Source organism: Peromyscus maniculatus, chromosome 22, assembly GCF_049852395.1.
Source record: "Peromyscus maniculatus bairdii isolate BWxNUB_F1_BW_parent chromosome 22, HU_Pman_BW_mat_3.1, whole genome shotgun sequence".
NCBI classification, from domain to species: Eukaryota; Metazoa; Chordata; class Mammalia; order Rodentia; family Cricetidae; genus Peromyscus; species Peromyscus maniculatus.
The window spans coordinates 53,338,176-53,357,500 of record NC_134873.1 but is presented as its reverse complement, the minus strand read 5'-3'; the positions used below and the strand labels follow the sequence as shown (position 1 = coordinate 53,357,500).

Sequence of the window (19,325 nt, the reverse complement as noted above, 5' to 3'; positions counted from 1 at the left end):
CCTTCATCTTCGGATCAAAAGTCTGCAAGCTGCAGCCTCAGGCCAAATCCAGCAGCTGTGCAGTTCTGTAAGCTGTTTTATTGGAACCCATCCACACCCTCCACACTCGACTGCGGTTGAGGCCGATTTCACACCGGGACAGCAGAGTGACGGATGGGGACAGGCTAGATGGCTATCAAAGCCTAAAACATGTATCCTTAGCAGCGAAAATATGCGACTCACAAGAAAATTCTGCGATGCAAGAGAAGGGTCACTGGAGGATATTGGGTGTCCCTAGGGCCCAGGCTCTTCTCTTCCCAGGCCCTGAGCGCCCTGGAGAACACTTTGAACAAAACAAACCCACGAAGTCAGAGTTTTGGGGTAGATTGATACCGGCCTCTGTGTGGGCAGACAGGGGGGAGGACTCCTGCTGAAGACAGACTTCAAAGAACCAGCCTGACTTTCGGCATCTCTTATGCTCCGAGTTCTGGGTACCACAGCACACGGAGTGGCAGGCTCCCCAAGTCAGATGACCTCTCTCAGTGGCTGCCAACCTTCCTCTTCCCAGCCTCTCCATCCAGGCCTAAAGACAGCAGGTTACCTAATCAAAACAGAGCTGGGGTCTGGGGAGGGAGCCCAGAACAGGCTGCAGGAGAGCTCTGTGGATGCAGAGTGAGCAGAATGTCCATACAGGAGGACGGTGACGGGAGATACAGTACAAGCGGGATTCAGCAGATGAGGGATATGGACTCCGAAGCCAGGTGTCTCCCAAACAGAGACTGAGGAAGACAGAACTGTAAGAGCTAGCACTGGGTGGCAATTACGGAGCATGTGCATGAACTTACATGCAGTTATGACTGTGACGACACACATGAATGTAACACACACACACAGACACACACACACACACACACACACACACACACACACACACACACACACACACGTTCATTCCTTCTGCCCACTGACAGCCCTGAAGCAGTAATGTGCAGCAGCAGCAGCACAGAGTCCTCACTCAGGTCTAGGCTTCTAACTATCATTTCCCACTAAAAAGGGTCACGCATCTTCAGAGACAATTCCAGGGCTGGGCTGGGGAAATTCAAGATGATCCCCCAATACTTTGTTTTGTCAGGGTCCTCAATGAATGACAGGGACATGATGAAGAGGATGCAGAAGCCAGCCTGAGCTTTCCACTGGCCGAATCAGGGACAGCCGGAGCATCAAATTAGTGATAGCAATGGATTATAGCTTGCTAGACTAAAATGGGATTCCACAAGTATATAGTTTATACCAATAACTCGGTAAGTAAATGGAAAGTTTGATGAGGAGTGAGCGATAAATAGTTCCTAGGCACTGGCATGCAAAAGGTTTATTCGTTATGGCAGAGAGAACATAGTGAATGTGTAGGAGTCTGACAGACAGACAGACAGACATGCCTTCCATCAACCGATCCAAGTGAACATCGGCATAGGACAAGTGGAAACCATGTGCCACTTGATGGGACACATTTGGTTGCCGGAGGGGGGGTGTCATTTCTGGATATTCCAACCAAAGGTGCCTGGCCTAGATTTAATCATGAAATACACCAGATAAACCCAAATTCAAAGCTACCCCAGAGTCAGGAGCATTGAGGAGCATTCCAAACTGAAAGGAACTAAAGAGACGATGCCCTGGACTCTCCCTGGGCGAGGAGGGCACTGTGGATCGCTTTCTGGATCTTAAGTGGCATCTGTTCCCTGAACGGTGGCAATGGGGCTGTGTGAGCTCCGTGAGTCTAGTGGGTGCTGGGAAGGACAGTTGCTCACACTGGGGTCTGCGCTTACGTCATAGGGTAGTCTGAACACACGGATGCTGAGTCCGTGAGTCTGGGCAGCCCTGGGATTTCGCCTACCTCATGTGCACCCAGTGATACCCTATTGCTGGCCAGGGACCACACTGGACATGGGATCTGGGGAATTGGTGGAGAACATCTCTCTTGGCCCCAAACACCCTCCTCACTGTTCCTTTCAGTGCCAGACTCTGGTTTTTGTCTGGGAACAACCGCCTCCCATCTCTGTGCTTTGAGCCAAATGGTCCTCAGCACAGGCCGGAAGCATATAACCCGGGTGAGCAAGCAATCCATCCTCTGGCCATTAAGAGAGGTTCAAGGCTAATTCTGAGACCCAGACAGTGGGATGCAACTCTGAGGCTTGCCTGGACTGGCACAACCTCTCCAAACTGTTTCTAGAAGCTTCTTGAACTCCAATGCCGGTATCTCAGGCCTGGTCTTTTGCTCTCTAACTCCCAAAGACCTCAAGATCTTTTTGATTCCACCACAAAGCAACCATGTAAGCCAAGACAACTGAATATGTCTTTGCCTCAGGGACCTCACCTATAAAACAGGATGCTGCTTACATCCGTGGGTTGTTCTGAGAACAAGTGACAATAGCCATATGCCATGCTTTATACCGTACCTACCGTGGAGATGCTCAATAAACTCTTAGTTGTTCAGCTTTGGGGTTTGGAGTCTGTGGATCCACACAGAGATAAGAAATAACTTCTCGCTAGTCTGTTTTAGGTCACCTTCTGTAGTGGGAGCGGATCAACACAGGATATGAGGACTGGGGGAGATAAAACCCAACATTTTGCTATTAAAACAACATTCTCTCTGGGTTCCAGAAATTTCTGCATGGCCTGGCTACTCAATTTATATCTAAAGTGGGTTGCTTGTATAAAGACATAACCAACGGAAATAAATGAGCAACTTTGCAGGTGCACCAAGTCCCGGTTTTTGTTTTGTTTTTTCCTGTCACAAGCCCAGGCCAGTGAGCAGAAATCCCTTTCAACTGTCTTTATTCTACTGCCATCCTGTGGCTGACCTGTGCCACTGCAGCACCAAGAGGCGGCTGCTGCTGAGCTCTATGATCTTTGTCCTTAGTGGCGTCAAGAGGGCTCCACGGGAGGCAGCCAGCCCTGGGAGAAGGGTCCCACCAGCAGGAGCAAGCCTGGATGAGCATCACCAGTCTTGAATTGACTTCTGTTTGATGAACTTCAAGGACAGATAGTAGAGGAACAGGAAGCCACAGCTGATGCCAATGACAATGAGGTAGATGGCGTAGAGTGGGTGCGAGTTCAGGTCCATGACTGCCACCAACTGCGGACACAGATGCTTGGTGAGCTAGCTCCCAAGGATGCTGCGCCCTCAGCAGCCCTTGAAGTGAGAATTCCCAGCCTTCACTGCTCACCTCATCTCCGGGGACTGTGAAGGTGATGTTGCCGATCTGCACCGTGTAAGGGTATCCGTTAAACTGGATCTGCATCAGCCCCGAGAAACACCAGCGGAGGAAGGACAGCTTGGAAATCCACGAAGGTACTGAAGACGGCAAGAGCTTGGTTATTCGCACACATGGTCGCTGCTGCCACGTCTGGCTGCCCTGCCTAAGTTTCCAGCCGCTCCCAGAGAGAGGAGTCATGCTGGCTGGGGCCAGGAGAAGAGTCCTCTGAGGACCAAGGGACAAAACAGATACGGGGCAAAGGAGTAACGTCTGTGGCTGGGGACTGTGCTGGGGAGGCCAAGGAGGGCTGACTCCCATGCTTGATCCCTACCAATTTCATAGCCCCTACAGTCATTTCATTATGCTGCATACGCTCAGCCAACCCCACACCAGAGACCCTGAGCCTGGGGAGCACTCTGCTGGGAGAGGAGGACCCTGAAACTGGGGAGCACCCTGCTGGGAGAGGAGTACTCTGACCCTGGGGAGCACTCTGCTGGGAGAGGAGGAGGATCCTGACCCTGGGGAGCACCCTGCTGGGAGAGGAGGAAGCTGCAAGCCCTGCCCAGGTGTCAGGAAAGGCTGGCTGAGGAGACAGTGATGGGCAATGGTGAATGCAGGAAAGAGGCCCCATAGGCTCCACAGAGAGAAGGTAGAGAGATGCTGGAGGCTTCACAGGAGTTGGGGGTTCCGGGGGACAAAGAACATCAGGGAGCCAGTAGCTCTGAGAGGCTTTGAACAAAGGAGGGACAGGAACTTGTCCCTCAGAAAGCTCACTCTGAGAAGGCCACCGAGAGACTAGACTATTATGGTGGCCTGGGGCTCAATGATGAGGGCCAGGGTTGTGATCACTGGTGGGTGTGGTGAGGGAGGGAGTCGGGGTGACTTCTGGGTATGTGCGAAGGCTGTGAGGAGGGGTCGTCTGTCCCACAGCCTGCAGTGCGGCCGGTAGAGGCATGGAGAGATACCTAACGATGAACCTTCCACCTCTAGCTGAGGACTGACCCAGCCGTAGAGGCCCACAGACTCTTGGTCAGGCAGAGGGGAGCAGGCCGCACCTATCCACAGGTTGTCCAGGTTTATCATGAAGCCCGCGGTGAGGTAGAAGGAGTTGTAGAAGGCGTTGCAGAAGAAGGAGGACATGTGGAAGGTGGGCAGCATGGCGGAGGCAGCCAGGGCCATGGTCCTGCAGCAGAAGACGACCAGCCACAGGAGCAGGAAGTGCAGGAAGAAGAGCTCCGCCACCGGCCGCAGGTTGGTCAGCCAGTAGATGGGCATCCCGTAGATGATGACGTAGGCACAGTGCTCCGGCAATTCGCCCAGGACCTGCGAAGCACAGCCTTTGCCGGGGGATGGGGCCAACACCCGGGTTTGCTATCATCGGAAGGTGTTTTAAGGAGTGGCAGCTCCCGGGATGCCAGGGTTCCTCCTGGGTGGAGGAGGAGGTGGCAGGTAAGACCGATGAACCTGACCCTGGGCTTCCACTGCAGGACCACTTCAGAGCTGTGCTCCGTGGAGGGAGCTGGTCTATGCTGTGCTAAGACCTGGCTCGATTCCCCACCCTTCCTGTCCAGACCTGGCAGCTTTACGGGGGTCAGAGAACCTCTCTGAGCCACTTTTTTGGAAACGCCTGCCTGGCTTGCTCAGCGGCTCTGGAGACGGAAAGAACCTCTCGGTGCCGCCCACTTCTTTCTCTCTTGGTTCTGGCTGCCCAGAAAAGTATCATTTCTGCTTCTCAGTCCCGGCCTTCCTGTGGGTCATGTAATGACTAGCAATTCTCTGAGACTCTTCTAGAGAATTCGGTATCTGCAGCCACAGAGAATGCACGGCCGAGTGTTTTCCACAGAACCCTTCCGTGCAGCATCTGCACCCCGCCCTGCCCCACAACCCTTGCCCTCAGCCCTGACCTTGGCAAAGAAATATGGACCAGCAGTATACAGCCCATCTTCCAGCTCGTGATACAGCATCGATCTCTCTGAATGACCTAAAGATGGGGGAGGAGAAGGAAACGAAAGAGTGAGAATCATCTAGATAGAGCATTACTGACGCTGCACCTCAGGATGTCATTCATCTCTCACAGTACCATTGAAAACGCTGATACGAAGCTGGTGTGTTATTCAATGGCAAAACCCTTGTCTAGCATGCACAAAGTTATAGGTTCGATCCCCGGCACTGGGGGAGGGGAGTGGTTATACTTTCTATACTTTGTTCATACGCTTTGTTAATTGTAAGCATGGTGGAGCCTTTCCAGGTGTTCCACAGGCTCTCCAGGTATCTCAGCAGGTCGCTGCCAAGCATACATCCTGTTTGGATGGGAACAGCTAAGACTCCATGATTTGCTTTCATTGCATGCTCCTATTAATGTGCAAACTTTTAAAACAATTGCCTCACTTGTTACACAAGCATGATGAAGTGTTTCCATAAAGCCACTGTCCCAAGGTGCTGGGAGAGACACAGGGGTCAGCCTCAGACCAGCACAGGGGGAGGCTGAAGTCCCCTGTGTGGCTGCCGATGTTCCTGTGTCCAGCTGCCCCACAGCCCGGCTGGGAAGAGCAGGTGACACTCACATTTGGAGATGACATCCAGAATGACGTTGAAAGGTATAAGTGCTCCTATCATGAACAGGAGGGCTGATGTGTCCACGAAGGAGAGCGGCTTGACATCATGGCCGTAGTAAAGGAACCCAATGATGAGGGACATCAGGCAGGCTTCCGCCCCGTGGATGAACAGGGTGGGCAGGTCTCGGAAGTCATTGGAAATCTGACGACTTTAAGAAGAGAAAGGAAAAAAAAAAGTCTGTCAAAGGAACAACATACAAAGCTCTGTGACGTCATGTCATTTCCAGAAAACTTATGTCCTCAAATGTAAAATGTGGGCTGTAATACCCAACATCGAATGTCTATGACAAGTAAGAAAACTGTCAGGGTGGGTACTGGATATATGATTATTGTTTGGGGGTGTCTTTCTTGTTTGGGTTTTCAGTCAGGGTCTGTGGTTAGAAAGCCCAGGGTGGCCTCGAACTGGAGATCCCCTTGCCTCATCTCCTCCCCATTTCTGGCATTTCAGACATGCACCACCACACACAGCGAATGATTACTTTTTATCATCAGTGATGAGTTTGCTTACAGGGAAAAAATCAGATACATCGTAAAGATGCTGGCCACCGTGTGTCTTGTAATGGTGAACACTCCTAAATGAAGAGGCCATCCAAACAGACTGGACTAAATGGCTAAACCACAGGACTCTAATCGGAGAGGAGCAGAACACAGCTCTTGGTTTGAATTCACGAGCCTGCTCCCATATCTCTGTCGGCGCAGACCCCCCAGAAAGACGGGTGTGGCGGGTGTACCTAGCTTTCATTGAGCGGGGTACACAGTAGGAACGCTGCCCTTCCCGGGTCTGAGTTTCTTACGTGGTGGTTTCCATAACGATTACCACTAACATGATTTTCTTTTTGTTTCGAGATTAAGATTATCAGGAGCGCTCCGTGTCACGGGAGGGTTAGGCTGGTCCTAGGGATGCTGGCTTTCAAACAATTTCACTGCTTGCTCCCTCCCTTGAATTCCCCTTGTGTATGAATGGTTTACTTTGATACCCAGAGGCATGGGGAAGCAGGGAGACAAAAGAGGAGAGAGAGAGAGAGACAGAGAGAGAGACAGAGAGAGAGAGAGAGAGAGAGAGAGAGAGAGAGAGAGAGAGAGAGAGAGAGAGAGAGAGAGAGAGAGATTTACCGGATCAGAGTGGTAAACTGTTGTATCATCCCGGGCAGCTTTGCAGCAGCCCCACCATCCACGTCCTGTGAGAGGGTCTGGTTTCTGGGAAACAGCGTGTGGTCAGTTTAGGGGGGCCCACCACAGGGGGCATCCCACTCTGGCAGTGGACCCACTGTACCTGACTGCATAGGTACCCGTGGGGAGTTCCTTTGTCTCGGCTTTCCACAGGAAGTCATCGAAGCCTTGCACTTTTTCTAGAAACAGGGCTGCAAGTGACCGAGCCTTTTCCATGGTGGCCTCTTCCTGTTCTTTGCTGCGTCTGTCAATGCTAGTCAAGTCCACTGTAAGCAGAAGATGCAGGGCCATAGGCAACGTGGTCCCTGGCAGCTCTTCCCACCCTCAGAGAAGGCGCTATGAGGCAATGGTCAGAGCAGAGACGCAGAGAGACCTGGTTCCTTTGCTCTGACCATATAGGCCGATGCCATAGATCAGGAAGTGGCCAATAGCAGAGGCCCTGGCTCCAGCCCCCCAGCCCCACCCCCAGACTCATCCCAGGGGTATTCCTAGAGTGGCCAGCTGCCCTCAGGGTATATGATAGTTCTCACTCCAGCTGTATAAATCTATTTGCCTGTCACTGTGAATTTATAATTTGACCTCCCAAGTGGCCAGGGTGCTGTGGACCAGCCAAGTACTCTGCTCACACTGCCCATGCTAAAGCTTTGCCCCAGGAGGGTCTAGGGCAACCTACCCAGTTGGGGAGCCAGGTCACTGGGAAAGCGACCTTCTGAATCTGAGAAGATGCCACCCTGCATGTGGCAGTCCCACCCTGCAGCCCTCCCCCTCCCTCCAATGTCCCTGAAGTGCCAGAAAGAGCCAGGTCCACCAGTCACAGCCAGGACCGTCCTATCCCCGGGAGACTCCAGGACTCTGCATGGCTGGGATCTCCTCTTCACCATTTTCCGCTTCTGCATTCATTGTCCATCACAAGATGACACTGAGGGACATAGGAGCCACACAGGTTCCCTCGGTGCAGGCTATAGCTCAAATACGTTTGCTGGGCACCCTGGGCTCCATGTGAGCAGCTCCCGCATCCTAGATTAACGACAGCCGCCTGCCTCCAGCCTAGTAGACAAGGACCCTATCCCTATTCTCCCAAACAATACAGAAGAAGTCTTCAAGTCTCCCATTGGGCACTGCGGGAGGTCTGGGGCAGCCCTCCCAGACTCACTTCAAACTTCCCCTGGTATCCCGGTTGGCAGCTGTCCACTGCCCCCTTATCTGAGGACATTGGACAGAGCGTGACACATGGGCAGGAAGTCAGGATGGCAAACAGAGCATGGGGAGGAGAGGCGACCTCTGTGGCAGTTCACAGAGCGCATGAGTTCACAGGGCAGGGCAGGGAGCCAGGAGCGTGGCCTTTCCTCCTGGGTCGCCGAGGATGCTGGGATGGCCGTGTGGGTGGCACGGCTGAGGGCCAGGCACACCTGCGGGAGCCCCGGTTCTGCCCGCACGGCCACGCTGGAGCATAGGAGGCCGGGGTGAGGTTCCTCGGGTCATACACAAAGACAGAGCTGACTTTGCAGATCCCGTGAGGGTGGGCACTTTGCCATCCTAGGAAGAACCTGGGGTTCTTGGTCACCTAGGGGACTGGTTAGAGCCGCTGCCTCCCCAGGCTCGGGGACAGTTGGTCACTTGCTCAGCACCCAGGCTATTCCTCAGTACTCTTGAGGGGGTGTTATAGGCCAGTGTCCTGAAAAGGTCATTGCTCCCCGTGAACGAAGAGGTTCATGGTGTTCTTCATGGACTATTGAGTGCCTGGGACCCCCAAGAAAGGTAAGGCAGTGACCAGTCAGGCAGTCTGTCCCTGGCCCTGCCCTGGGCCCCTCTTCCTATGTTATCTGCCTCTGTGGACCACAAGGGTGTGTGTGTGTGTGTGTGTGTGTGTGTCTGTGTGTCTGTGTCTGTATGTGTACGTATGTATAGTTTCCTGCAGACTGCATGAAGACCGCAACTGTACAACCTGATCCAAGACTTCCTGGACTATTCCCCCACCCACCCATCTGCAAACTTCTACCCATTCCTAACCTGTCCTGCACAGAGGGGCAACTTGTCAGAAGATTGCTGTATTCATTCACACGTTGCATTTGATCCTGGAAAGCTGACCAGTTTCCCCTTTGCATGCTGCCACTCTGTCCCGGCTCCTCCTCCCCTGAGGCACGTGTAACAGTGTCTCCCCTACATCTTTCCAGTAAGTATTCCCCGTCTTTTTAATTTTGTTCGCTTGTTGTCGTTTTCCTCTGTTTGGCTTCGGGGAGGGGTGCCGGCCAGTGGCTGTGCACCAGGTTGCAGGCCCCTGGCCTGGCTCACTCACCGTAGAAGTCGGCGGGGTTGCTGTAGCGAGGACAAGGGTAGCCGATCTCCGTGAAGTACTGCACCATGTGATGCGCGGCCCCCAGGTAGATCGGGGTGCCAGATGTCATCAGAAGGACCAGGTCAAACAGCCTGAAGATGTCAGAGCGGGGCTGGTGGAGGGAGATGAGCACCAGCCTGTTGCCCTTGGCCAGGCGGGACAGCGTTCTCACCAGGTTGTGGGCCGTGAAGCTGTCAAGGCCGGAAGTGGGCTCGTCCAGAATGAGGATTCCTGGGGACATCGCACGGTGAGCCCCGTGACAGGCAGGATGCCGGATGCCGTCCAGGGCCCCCTCCCCTCAGGCTTCCAGCCCTCACCTGGGTTCCACAGAAGCTGCACCCCGATGCTCACTCTCCGGCGCTCGCCCCCAGACACCCCACGCACATATGTGTTACCCACGCGGGTGTTGGCACACTGCCTCAGCCTCAGCTCCGCAATCACGTCCTCTACCTGAGGGCGACAGGCTTAGCATCCAGGCTTCCTTGGGAGTATTCCCCCCCCCACCCCCCGTTATGTCCCTAGGTTCACCCTGCAGAGCCCAGGTGGTCGATTGGTAACCAGACTGGGTACTAGAGGCCAGATAATTGAGCCTCCACTCACATGAAGCACCCCGAAAACTCCTACACAGATAAACGCACACTTATCACCCACTTGACCAGGTCCCGGAAGGGAACCCATGGGGCTAAGTACATTGGCGTGTGAGGTGGGTTGGTTAAATTCCAGCTTGGCCGGGTCTTCTGGCAAAGCAGGGCCGTCTCAGACACCAGGGATCACCGACCGGCCAAGTGGTTTACCCTTTTGTCACGCTGGGCCTGAGAGAAGCTCCTGGGCAGGCGCATCTGGGCCACGAAAGCCAGGGTCTCTCTGACCGTCAGGTTGGGGAGCAGCTGGTCATGCTGGCGCACGTGGGCCACACTCTTCCTTATCAGCTGCGGCGTGCTGGGTTGCCCGTTGATCCAGATTTGTCCTGATTTCATCTTGCCACCATGGTCTCTGCCTGTGATCACGTCTAGGAGTGAGTCTCGCCCACAGCCTGCAAAGCCAGAGACATCCCTGAGGGCAGAGGTTCTGGGGGGCCAGCCTGCCTGCCAGCTACCATCATCCCCCCCACACTCTCTCCAAGCACCAAGACTGCTTCACAGAAGCAACCAAGCTCCGGGCAAATGGACACTGTTACTAGGTTGCACAGGACAGTCCAGCAGGTGCACCTTAGGTTTCTCTTCTACAGTTAACTTGAGTGATCGGGGACACGCTGACAATGAGGTGTCAGATAGAAGAAGGCTGGAGTCCCAACTGCTACAAGCCTGGTGCATCTCCCCCAACCCCCCCACTCCTGCTCCCAAGTTGCAAACCAATGGCTTTCTCCCAAGCAAGGCTGGGGCTAATTACACCGCAAAGCATAGCATTTTTTTTTTTTTTGGCTGAAAAAAAACCCTTGGCAGCATCTCATCATTCATCATCATTTTGGCTCCAAAGTGGCTTTGTGGAAATGACTAATTTGAAATGTTCATAGCCTGTCTTTGAAGAATTCAAAACTACATCGTATCATGGTGATGGTGGCGCACGCCTTTAATTCCAGCACTTGGGAGGCAGAGGCCTGTGGATCTTTGAGTTGGAGGCCAGCCTGATCTGCAGAGCAAACTCCAGGACAATCAGGGCTATGCAGAGAAACCCTGCCTCGAGAAAAACAAACAAACAAACAAACAAACAAACAAACAAACAAACAAACACAAAAACCCCCAAGACTATAATCTACTTTGAGAAGTATAAGGGGAAAATAATAGGCGAGTAATAGATAGGATATCATTTTCAAGCATAGCCTAATGCATAGTCTCCAAATGTATCTATAGCCCTTTCTTGTTTTTAAAATCAATGTCTTTTTTTCCTCTGCCTTAAAAAAAGGAAAATTATTCCTTCATTCACTTCTGAACAACATATTAATGTGTATTAATTTGGAGAAGAGAGCATCATATTGGATCTAGTCTCCAAAAGCATTTGATGAGGTTTTCATTCCCAGAACTAATTTCATGGTTGTCGTTTTGTGACGGGGTCTCACTGTGTAGCCCTAGCTGTCCTGAAACTCACTCTGTAGACCAGGCTAGCTCAAATACAGAGATCTGCCTGACTCTGTCTCCTAAGTGCTGGAATTAAAGGCATGTCACACCACCACCTGGCACTCCTACTGACTCTGTCTCCTAAGTGCTGGAATTAAAGGCATGTCACACCACCACCTGGCACTCCTATGACTATTTTAAAACTATGACATGAACCTGCCTCAAGCTTGGCAAACACCCTCCTGTCACTGAGCTGCAGACATTCCGCCTGGGTCTCCCAGGAAAGGTTTGGGTTTCCTCACAGTGGGGTCTTTTATGGAATTAATAACTTTTCTTTTTCTTTTGTAAACAAGGCAAATGCCTATAGACAGTATATAACAAGTCCTCCTTGGCACATGTCACATGCTGCCTGCAAAATCCTAGAGCCCAGAGACCTTTGCATATGATCCTCTTGCTCACTGTCCAGGGGCTTGGAGTGGGAGCAGCTTGTCAGCTGCCTGCTGGGTGTGCCCCATTTAGGCTTCCCGAAAAGTTCAATTTGAACGAAACATCCCCACAAGGAACCAGAGAGACAGGCCTCAGCCCTGCTCCCTGTTCAGCCTCAGACATTGACTCTAGGCTCTGCAGGGAGGGCAGGGGCCTGTGCCAGCATTTCCGGGTACCAGGGGATCCCCAGTCAGAGGGCAGGAAGATCATATTTCCTAAGCAAAACTGTGGCAAAAGACAGAGGCAGCCTTTCCAGCAGAGGGTGCCTGGTGCATTAGGGCAAATGTTCTCTAAAGAGTCATGGCATTCAAGAGCTTTATAATGTGGCTGCCGTCGCCTCACCAGGGACTTCTGTATGGTTGATTCTACAGAACAAGGTAAATGCTTGGAGCTCATTTTTTTTTAGAATCATTTAAAAATTATTATTATGGCTAGTACGCAGATTCATATTCTCTGTGTGTTACACTAATGAAAGTGTTTAAAGTCACTGGAAACATAGTGCATAAATCCTTCTAAGAAAGATTTAACAATTTCAGTCAAGTGATCTAGAGGCCAAGCAATGAAGCTGGACATTATTCAGTGTGATTCCTGCTCAGGCTCTCTGAACTTCACCTTCCTTATGAAAAATCAGGCTGCTGCTGGTGAGAGTGTCATACAGACCAGGGATGCTGCTGGCTAGAGCGTCACAGACCAAGTATTCACCAATATTCGGAGTAATGACCCATGTGTCTCCTGGAGGGCCAAACAAGACAGATACAAGAAAAGCTACCAGACATGATAAGTCAAAACACCTTTCTCTCTCTTGTTTAGAGCAGCACCACAGAGCAGGGTCAGGGCCAGGATGAGAGGAGTGAATGAGTGTGCATGTTGTTTCAGTTACAAAGTGCGCTTGCATACCGTAGCTTATTTGATCTTTGGTTAGACAGTAAACAACTCTATCAGAAGAGTGTAAAAGTTTGGAACAGATGTTCAAAGTGTTGAGTAATCTTTCCTCCTGGAAATGATTAATGAAAAAGTATAAAGTACTCTCTCTAATACTGTGTAAAGGAGTCCCAGGAAGAACCAATCACAAATGCAAGACACAAGTCTAGTTAAAATGGGTCTTTAGGAGACTCACTAGGCTTTTTTAGTTTAGTGTTCTCACCTGTCAAATGAATGTGGGTGCATGCATGTGCACGTACATGCATGTGTGTGTGTGTGTGTGTGTGTGTACATGCATGCACACAAAGAACACTCTAGAAGTATGGAGGACCAGGAGATTTGAAAATCTCCCTAAATTGCTTCCAAACAGGAAGGGAGTAAGGCAGAATGTAATAAGGAAAATGTACTGTTCTCCAAGCAAGCCCCTCACACCTGTGAGGTTCTATAACCTCAGATTTGACCTGTGAAAGTGGTTGCCTGAGACACCCCCAAGGATCTGGCTTTTTGCAGGTGGTTGAAGGTTATGCTGGGACTGTGGAAGGGTCAATGGTGTCTGGGCCCTGCCGAGTCATTGTCTGTCCATGACCTGAGTCTGCCTGTGGAGGAACAGCGTGTTCTGAAGCCGCCTGTGTATTGTCTTAGTCCAGTGTTAGCAGGAGGTGGACACCACGGCCGCAGCTTCAGGTGGGTCACAGTCACACTCAGGTTCACAATAGCAGCAACACCCAGGAGTCAGTGGGTGCAGGAAGCGACATTTGAGCCTACATCTGTCTGTGTTCTCAGCCACTCTGCCGTTTTACTCTGTCCCAGAGTTCTGCAAGCAGGACCCATGACCAAAGACTGTTCTGTGTCTGAGGGGAGAAAAGCCATTGCCCACGACTGCCTCTGTTGGTACCTGAGCTGCCTATGATGGCCAGCATCTGCCCACTCCTCACTTTGAAGCTCAGATTCTGGATGCCCAGATCACAGGAGTCTTGGTTGCTGTGAGACCTCCAAGGGATCTTGAACTGAGCCAGCTGCTCAAACCAAGGCACCTGAGAGGCGATGTCCACCTGTGGGGAAATGTTAGCAGAGTCCTTGGGAAGCAGAATGGTTCAGAGGGCTTCAACAGCTTCTGTTCAGCTCTCCTGCATCTTGCATAACTCCTCTCTCAGGGGACACCCTGCTTCCGTGACATGATAGGTCTTGAGGCACCCAGATCTTACCAAACATGGCAGTGAGGCCCCACTATCTGGTTCAAGTCTAGAGTTAAGGGGACCAGAAAGCATATGAACCAGCAGCCAAACAGTAAGTGTTTATCTCCTGCAAGACATGACAGTGATCACTGTCCATCATTTATCTCACCTACCGTTCATTGCAAGCATATGGCGTGGGTACTATCAGCGTCTGTTTTACAGACCAAGTTCAAAGCACTTAAGGAATTGACTCGAGCTCACACAGTTTACAGTGCGTGGCAGAGCAGATGTTCCAAAGTGGCTCGTTCCTTTACTGTAAGCCCACACCCACAAAAAGGCTGGCTTGGTGCTCTGCAGTTCACCATCGCCCTTGGGCAGTAAGCAGTCTACCCCTGGGGAAGTGGGGGTCATTGAATTCTGACAAGGGCATTCCTGAGACCCTCCCCATGGGGGCCTTTTCACTCAGGATGTTTTATTTGCATAAACACAGTTTATAAAAATAGACCAGCAAAGCTACACAGAGAAACCCTGTCTCAAAAAACAAAAACAAAAAAAACAAACAAACAAAAATAGACCATATATAGGTAGATAGATAGATGATAGGTAGATAGATAGATAGATAGATGATACATAGATAGATAGATGATAGATAGATAGATAGATAGACAGACAGACAGACAGACAGACAGACAGATAGATAGATAGATAGATAGATAGATAGATAGATAGATAGATAGACAGACACATGTAAAAGGATGGAATTTCAATAAACCCTGTCGTTTAGTTAAGAGCCTGTTGTTAGTTTCTTAGTTTTGGTAATTACAATGTCGTTCACAAGATGTTGACTTCGAAGGAAGCCAGACAGACAGGGTATGTGGAAGCACTGTGTTTTGCTATGTGTGTTTTCTACAGGTATGTACATGCACATGTGGGTGCAAAATGCACCTTGCACATATGTGTGTGGAAGCCAGAGATGAATGGTACTGTCTTCCACAATTGTTTCTACCTTACTTTTGAGACCTGGTCTCTTGCTGAACCTGGAACAATTGAATGAGATCTATGGGTCCACTTGGCTCTGGGGCTGCAGACATGGGCCACCCAGGCTAGATTTTCTTCTATGGGTTCTGGAGATCTGAGCTCAGCCCTCACACTCCTGCCTCAGGCACTTTACTGAGAGGGCCACCACCCCAGCCCCTTTGATATCTATCTGCCTGCCTGTCTGTCTGTCCATCTATCTATCTATCTATCTATCTATCTATCTATCTATCTATCTATCTATCTATCATCTATCTGTTTATCTATCAATCTATCATCTGTTTATCATCTATCTATCTATAATATATTTACATATATCACATATAATAGCACATATACAATATAGCTATGTCATATGTACATTATATATAAACACACATATATTATGTACATATGATAAACACACACACATATATGTTTAGAGTGATTTCAAATTTTAAAGTTACAAGTTCCAGAGACATTCCCTACAGGCCTTCATGGTGAACCTTAACGTCTTCCCAGGGGGCTCCACCTCTCCCCCACTCTCCCTGCAGGTAAGCTTGCACCAGGGTAGACAGAGTTTTGTCCCTGGGGTCAGACTTACAGAGTGGGCTCCCCCCTCCTTCCCCCGAATATCCCGCCCACTCTTCTCCCCTCCACTCAGGCGTGTGCCCCCTACCTGGTAGGTGAGGTCTCTGACCTCCAGAGTGTTGGACTGGCCACTGTAGGTGAAGTACAGGCTGTTGTCACTTTCGGAGGAGAACAAGCTGTCCTGGAGGCCCTGCTGGGAGACCTGACAGGTGAGGGGCCCCTTCAGAGGCAGCTGAGGACACGGAAGACAGAGGAGGGACCTGAGCGGCACAGGCAGCCGCTGGCAGTGGGGTCGAGATCCCACACTGACAGGAGGTGGGGTCGTGTAAGCGGCACCTCAGGGCTCTGAGAAAAACGGGAACACTGATGGGGGTACATCTCCTTCCAGGAGGGCAGTTGCAGCCTCAGAGACCCTCAGCCTCGGGCTGATGCACCTGAATCCACAGTTTAAGAAGAATGCCTCTCCAGACTCCAGTGAGCTGGGAGCCAGTAAAGCCATCTTAGACGTTCACTTCCCGTACCTGGCCTAATATCACCTACGGCCAAACAGATGCACCATGAGAGAGAGAGACATCCATTGGCGGGCTGACCCAGAGAATCTGTGAAGATGTCACCCATCTTATGTTGATAAGGGGTTTGGGGACACAAAGCCCTTGAATATCCTTTGGGTGACATTTCAGAGGAAGCCCTCATCCCCACAATGGCTACGCCTCTGTAATTGTTGAGGTGGCATATATATGAATTCTCCGTGTGATCGTTTAATACATGTATTCAACATGTAATGGCCAAATGGGGTACTCGGCACCTCCCTCTCCTCCATGTATCATTTCTTCACGTTGGAAACCGTCACATTCTTCTCTTCTGGTCATCTATACTGAAATTTAATTTTTTTTAAATTTTATTTTGTGTGTGAGTGTTTGCCTGTGTGTATATATGTGCACCGCATATGTACCCTCAGAGGTCAGAAGAGGTCATTGGGTCCTCTGGACCTGGAGTTACGGACAGTTATAAACCATTCTGTGTGTGATGGGACTTGAACCCGTGTCCTCTGCAAGAGCAGCAAGTGCTCTTAACGTCTCGGCCACCTCTCCAGCCTCGTTCTCTGATGTTTATATATAAAAACACTAATAATAGCGTAAACTATGATCACCCCAATGCGCTTCAGAGCATAGTCTCCCATCTCATTTTAATGCCCAATATCTGACCACCCTCCATCCCCTCGCCTACCGCTTTCTGCACTGGTAATATGATGCTGCTCTCTGCAGTAGAGCTGGAATGGGATTGCCTTTTGGTTTTTCTGTGTGGAGTAACCAAATCCACGGTGTGAAGCATGCTAGGCCAAGCACTGGAGGGACAGAGTCACATCCCCAGTCCCTAGGTTTTCTTGTTTTTAAGTCAATTATCTTCGGGAGAGATCTTAGTGGATTTATATCAGACAGGAATTAGTCCTAAAGATGCTCCTGCAGACGCGAAGTTTCTGCTGGATTCAGGGGCAGGGCAGCTGCTGAGGGAGGAGCGCCAGGCATGTCTGGTGTGTTGGTGGTGAGTTCTCAAGTTACTGTGCTGTTGTGACTTGGGAGACAGGAAGATCCCTGCGTTTGGAGGGACTAGGGATGGACAGAGGGATGGAGTTGAGCAGTGCCCAGCTCGCTACTCTGAGTCACCCGAGCCCATGGACCCCCGCCACACAGACAACTCAGCTTCCAGAAAAAAAAAAAAATTCCTGTCTGACTTGTGGATGACTTCTGTTCCATTTTAAAATATTTTCCTTGGCACCCAGGAAGGATTTGTTAGACTCTTCCTGAGGTTTTGACAAATTCTCTATATTTTTCAAATACTTAAATATCTACTCAGCTGACACTTTAATCAGTGTGACTGTCAGAACATCATTTGAATTTGTGACAGGTGACACCCTAAAAAGCGAAAGCGGGCTTATTTGTAGGTAACCAGTGCGGCACCTTCAGGGCTATAGTGTAACGACTCCTCCTAGAAACTTCTGGTTCAATTCCTGAGTCAGAAGTGCAGAGAAGTACGGAAATTCAGGGGGCACAAAAAGGGAGAAATGTGCGGAGGACTGTGGCTGGCTGGGACAAAAAGGGTAAGTCTCTGGCCCAAGGCACACTCCTGGCCCTCTGTTGACACCTCTAAACATTATCTCACCTGTCTCTACCGAGGCCCGAGCTTTCCTATCCCTGTTCCCGTGGACCACCGGCCCTGCCGCCCTGAGAGGCAATGCCTGGCTTGAATGTGGGGGAGAAGAATGTGTGGCCCCTGTATGAATTCTGTATAGAGCGTGAGACCCTGGGTGGGCAGAAAAGGGGATGGGTGTGGCGTGGACCAGAAACCAGCTCCTCAAGAAGCCTTCCGTTTTCTAAATTTACGTGTGGAAGTGAGAGGGTGGAAACCACCGGGCAGTATTTAGCTCCACCGAACAGCTTTTAAGTATGGACGCACAGGACACGTCAGTCTCACTGTTTTTATCTAAGGCTCTGTGGTTGTCGGCGGCAGACCACCACAGGGCATCTACAATAACAGAACCAAGAGGAGGAGGGACTTGTAAGTGGCAGGACCCGGGTACACTTCAGGATTCTGACAATTCTTTGCCTCTTTAGCTGTGGTGGTAACCTGAAGGGCTGAAGACGCCAAAGCCACCACTGAGTTTCTGTCCTACTCGGGAAGTGACCGTGGACAGCCCAAGCGACAGAGGTAGTCATTTCCTCGTGGGTGTCTGCCTCGTGGGGATTTCAGACAGCAGAGGTGGCTGTTGCTGTGGCCATAGAATTGGGTAGGTAGTAGTGCTTGGATTGGTCAATCCCAGCCAACTCTACCTCGGCCGGATCAGGGAACTGTGGCCTCCCTGTCGGATGTGGACATTTCATTCTTGTCTTTTCTCTCTAGAAAAGTGGGCGGGATGTGGAAGCTGGGGGGTGGGGACCCTCTTGGTATCTTCCAATATTGCTTCCTGCTTCAAAGCCCTCTCAGAGCCCCAGTCAGAGGCTGTTTATCAAGCCAATGAGGAAGGACGCCTCGGACCTCTGCTTCCTAGCCACCTGGCTGCTATCTGTTCATTCCCGTTCTCTCCCAGTTCATAGATTGCAAGCATAAAATTCTGGGGCTCCCATAAAAGTTCTCTCGCTTCTGTCTCCACTACCACCGAGATTCTTGGCTTGACACCCACATGGGCCAACGCTCCCTCAGAAAAGCCCTAGTTTTTCTGCCTGTGGGAGTTTCTGTGATGGAATGTCACTTGGAAAACTACATCACTCCCAGTCACCCACAAGAACCTCGGGGAAGTGACCTCAGAGGTCTCCTGGCTCCTGAAAACCTGCTCCCGTCAGCCCCTCAACATTGAGGAGACAGGGCCCTGCTGCCCATTTCCACTCTCCTTGAGGTCTAGGTGGTGAATTAGGGCTAAAACTCCCAAGGTAGGAAAGAAAGGTCAGTTCCACCCCACCCCACCCCAGGACCAGGGTGGCTAAGCTGACTCACCGAAGCATCCTGACGTATGGCCCCATTCCACAGCCAGGTCTCCTCTGTGGTCTTCTCAGCCATGACCCCTGATGTCTGTGCCCCTCTGTGTGGCTCCTGTGGGTCTTCCCTGCTACTGGCTGGGCCAGTGCTCTCCCTGTCTCTGTTCCTTAGAGCCGGGCCACCTGAGCCCTCCTTCTCTGTGGCAGACTTTCTCCCAGCATCCCTCGCTCTGGCAAGCCCTCCTAGAAACACACTGTGTG

At 51.0% G+C, this 19,325-nt stretch overlaps 1 protein-coding gene across 3 annotated transcripts; it reads right to left on the bottom strand.

Annotated features, from left to right (window-relative positions):
• Positions 1–1,322: 1,322 nt before the first annotated feature.
• Positions 1,323–19,322, bottom strand: Abcg8 (ATP binding cassette subfamily G member 8). Of its 3 annotated transcripts, none has more exons than XM_006986515.4 (13): positions 19,084–19,322; positions 15,683–15,784; positions 13,710–13,866; positions 10,148–10,386; positions 9,671–9,803; positions 9,315–9,584; positions 7,122–7,284; positions 6,962–7,045; positions 5,798–5,997; positions 5,138–5,214; positions 4,289–4,556; positions 3,204–3,331; positions 1,323–3,112 (listed from the first exon to the last, which is right to left on the bottom strand). In XM_006986515.4, the coding sequence occupies exons 1-13, from the start codon at positions 19,144–19,146 to the stop codon at positions 2,975–2,977; spliced, it is 2,022 nt and encodes a 673-aa protein (XP_006986577.1). In that variant the 5' UTR covers positions 19,147–19,322; the 3' UTR covers positions 1,323–2,974. The 3 variants fall into 3 exon arrangements, with proteins under 3 accessions (XP_006986577.1, XP_015860537.1, XP_006986576.1); XM_016005051.3 differs by having other exon boundaries at positions 15,683–15,796; positions 19,084–19,295; XM_006986514.4 differs by having other exon boundaries at positions 15,683–15,787; positions 19,084–19,295.
• Positions 19,323–19,325: the final 3 nt, after the last annotated feature.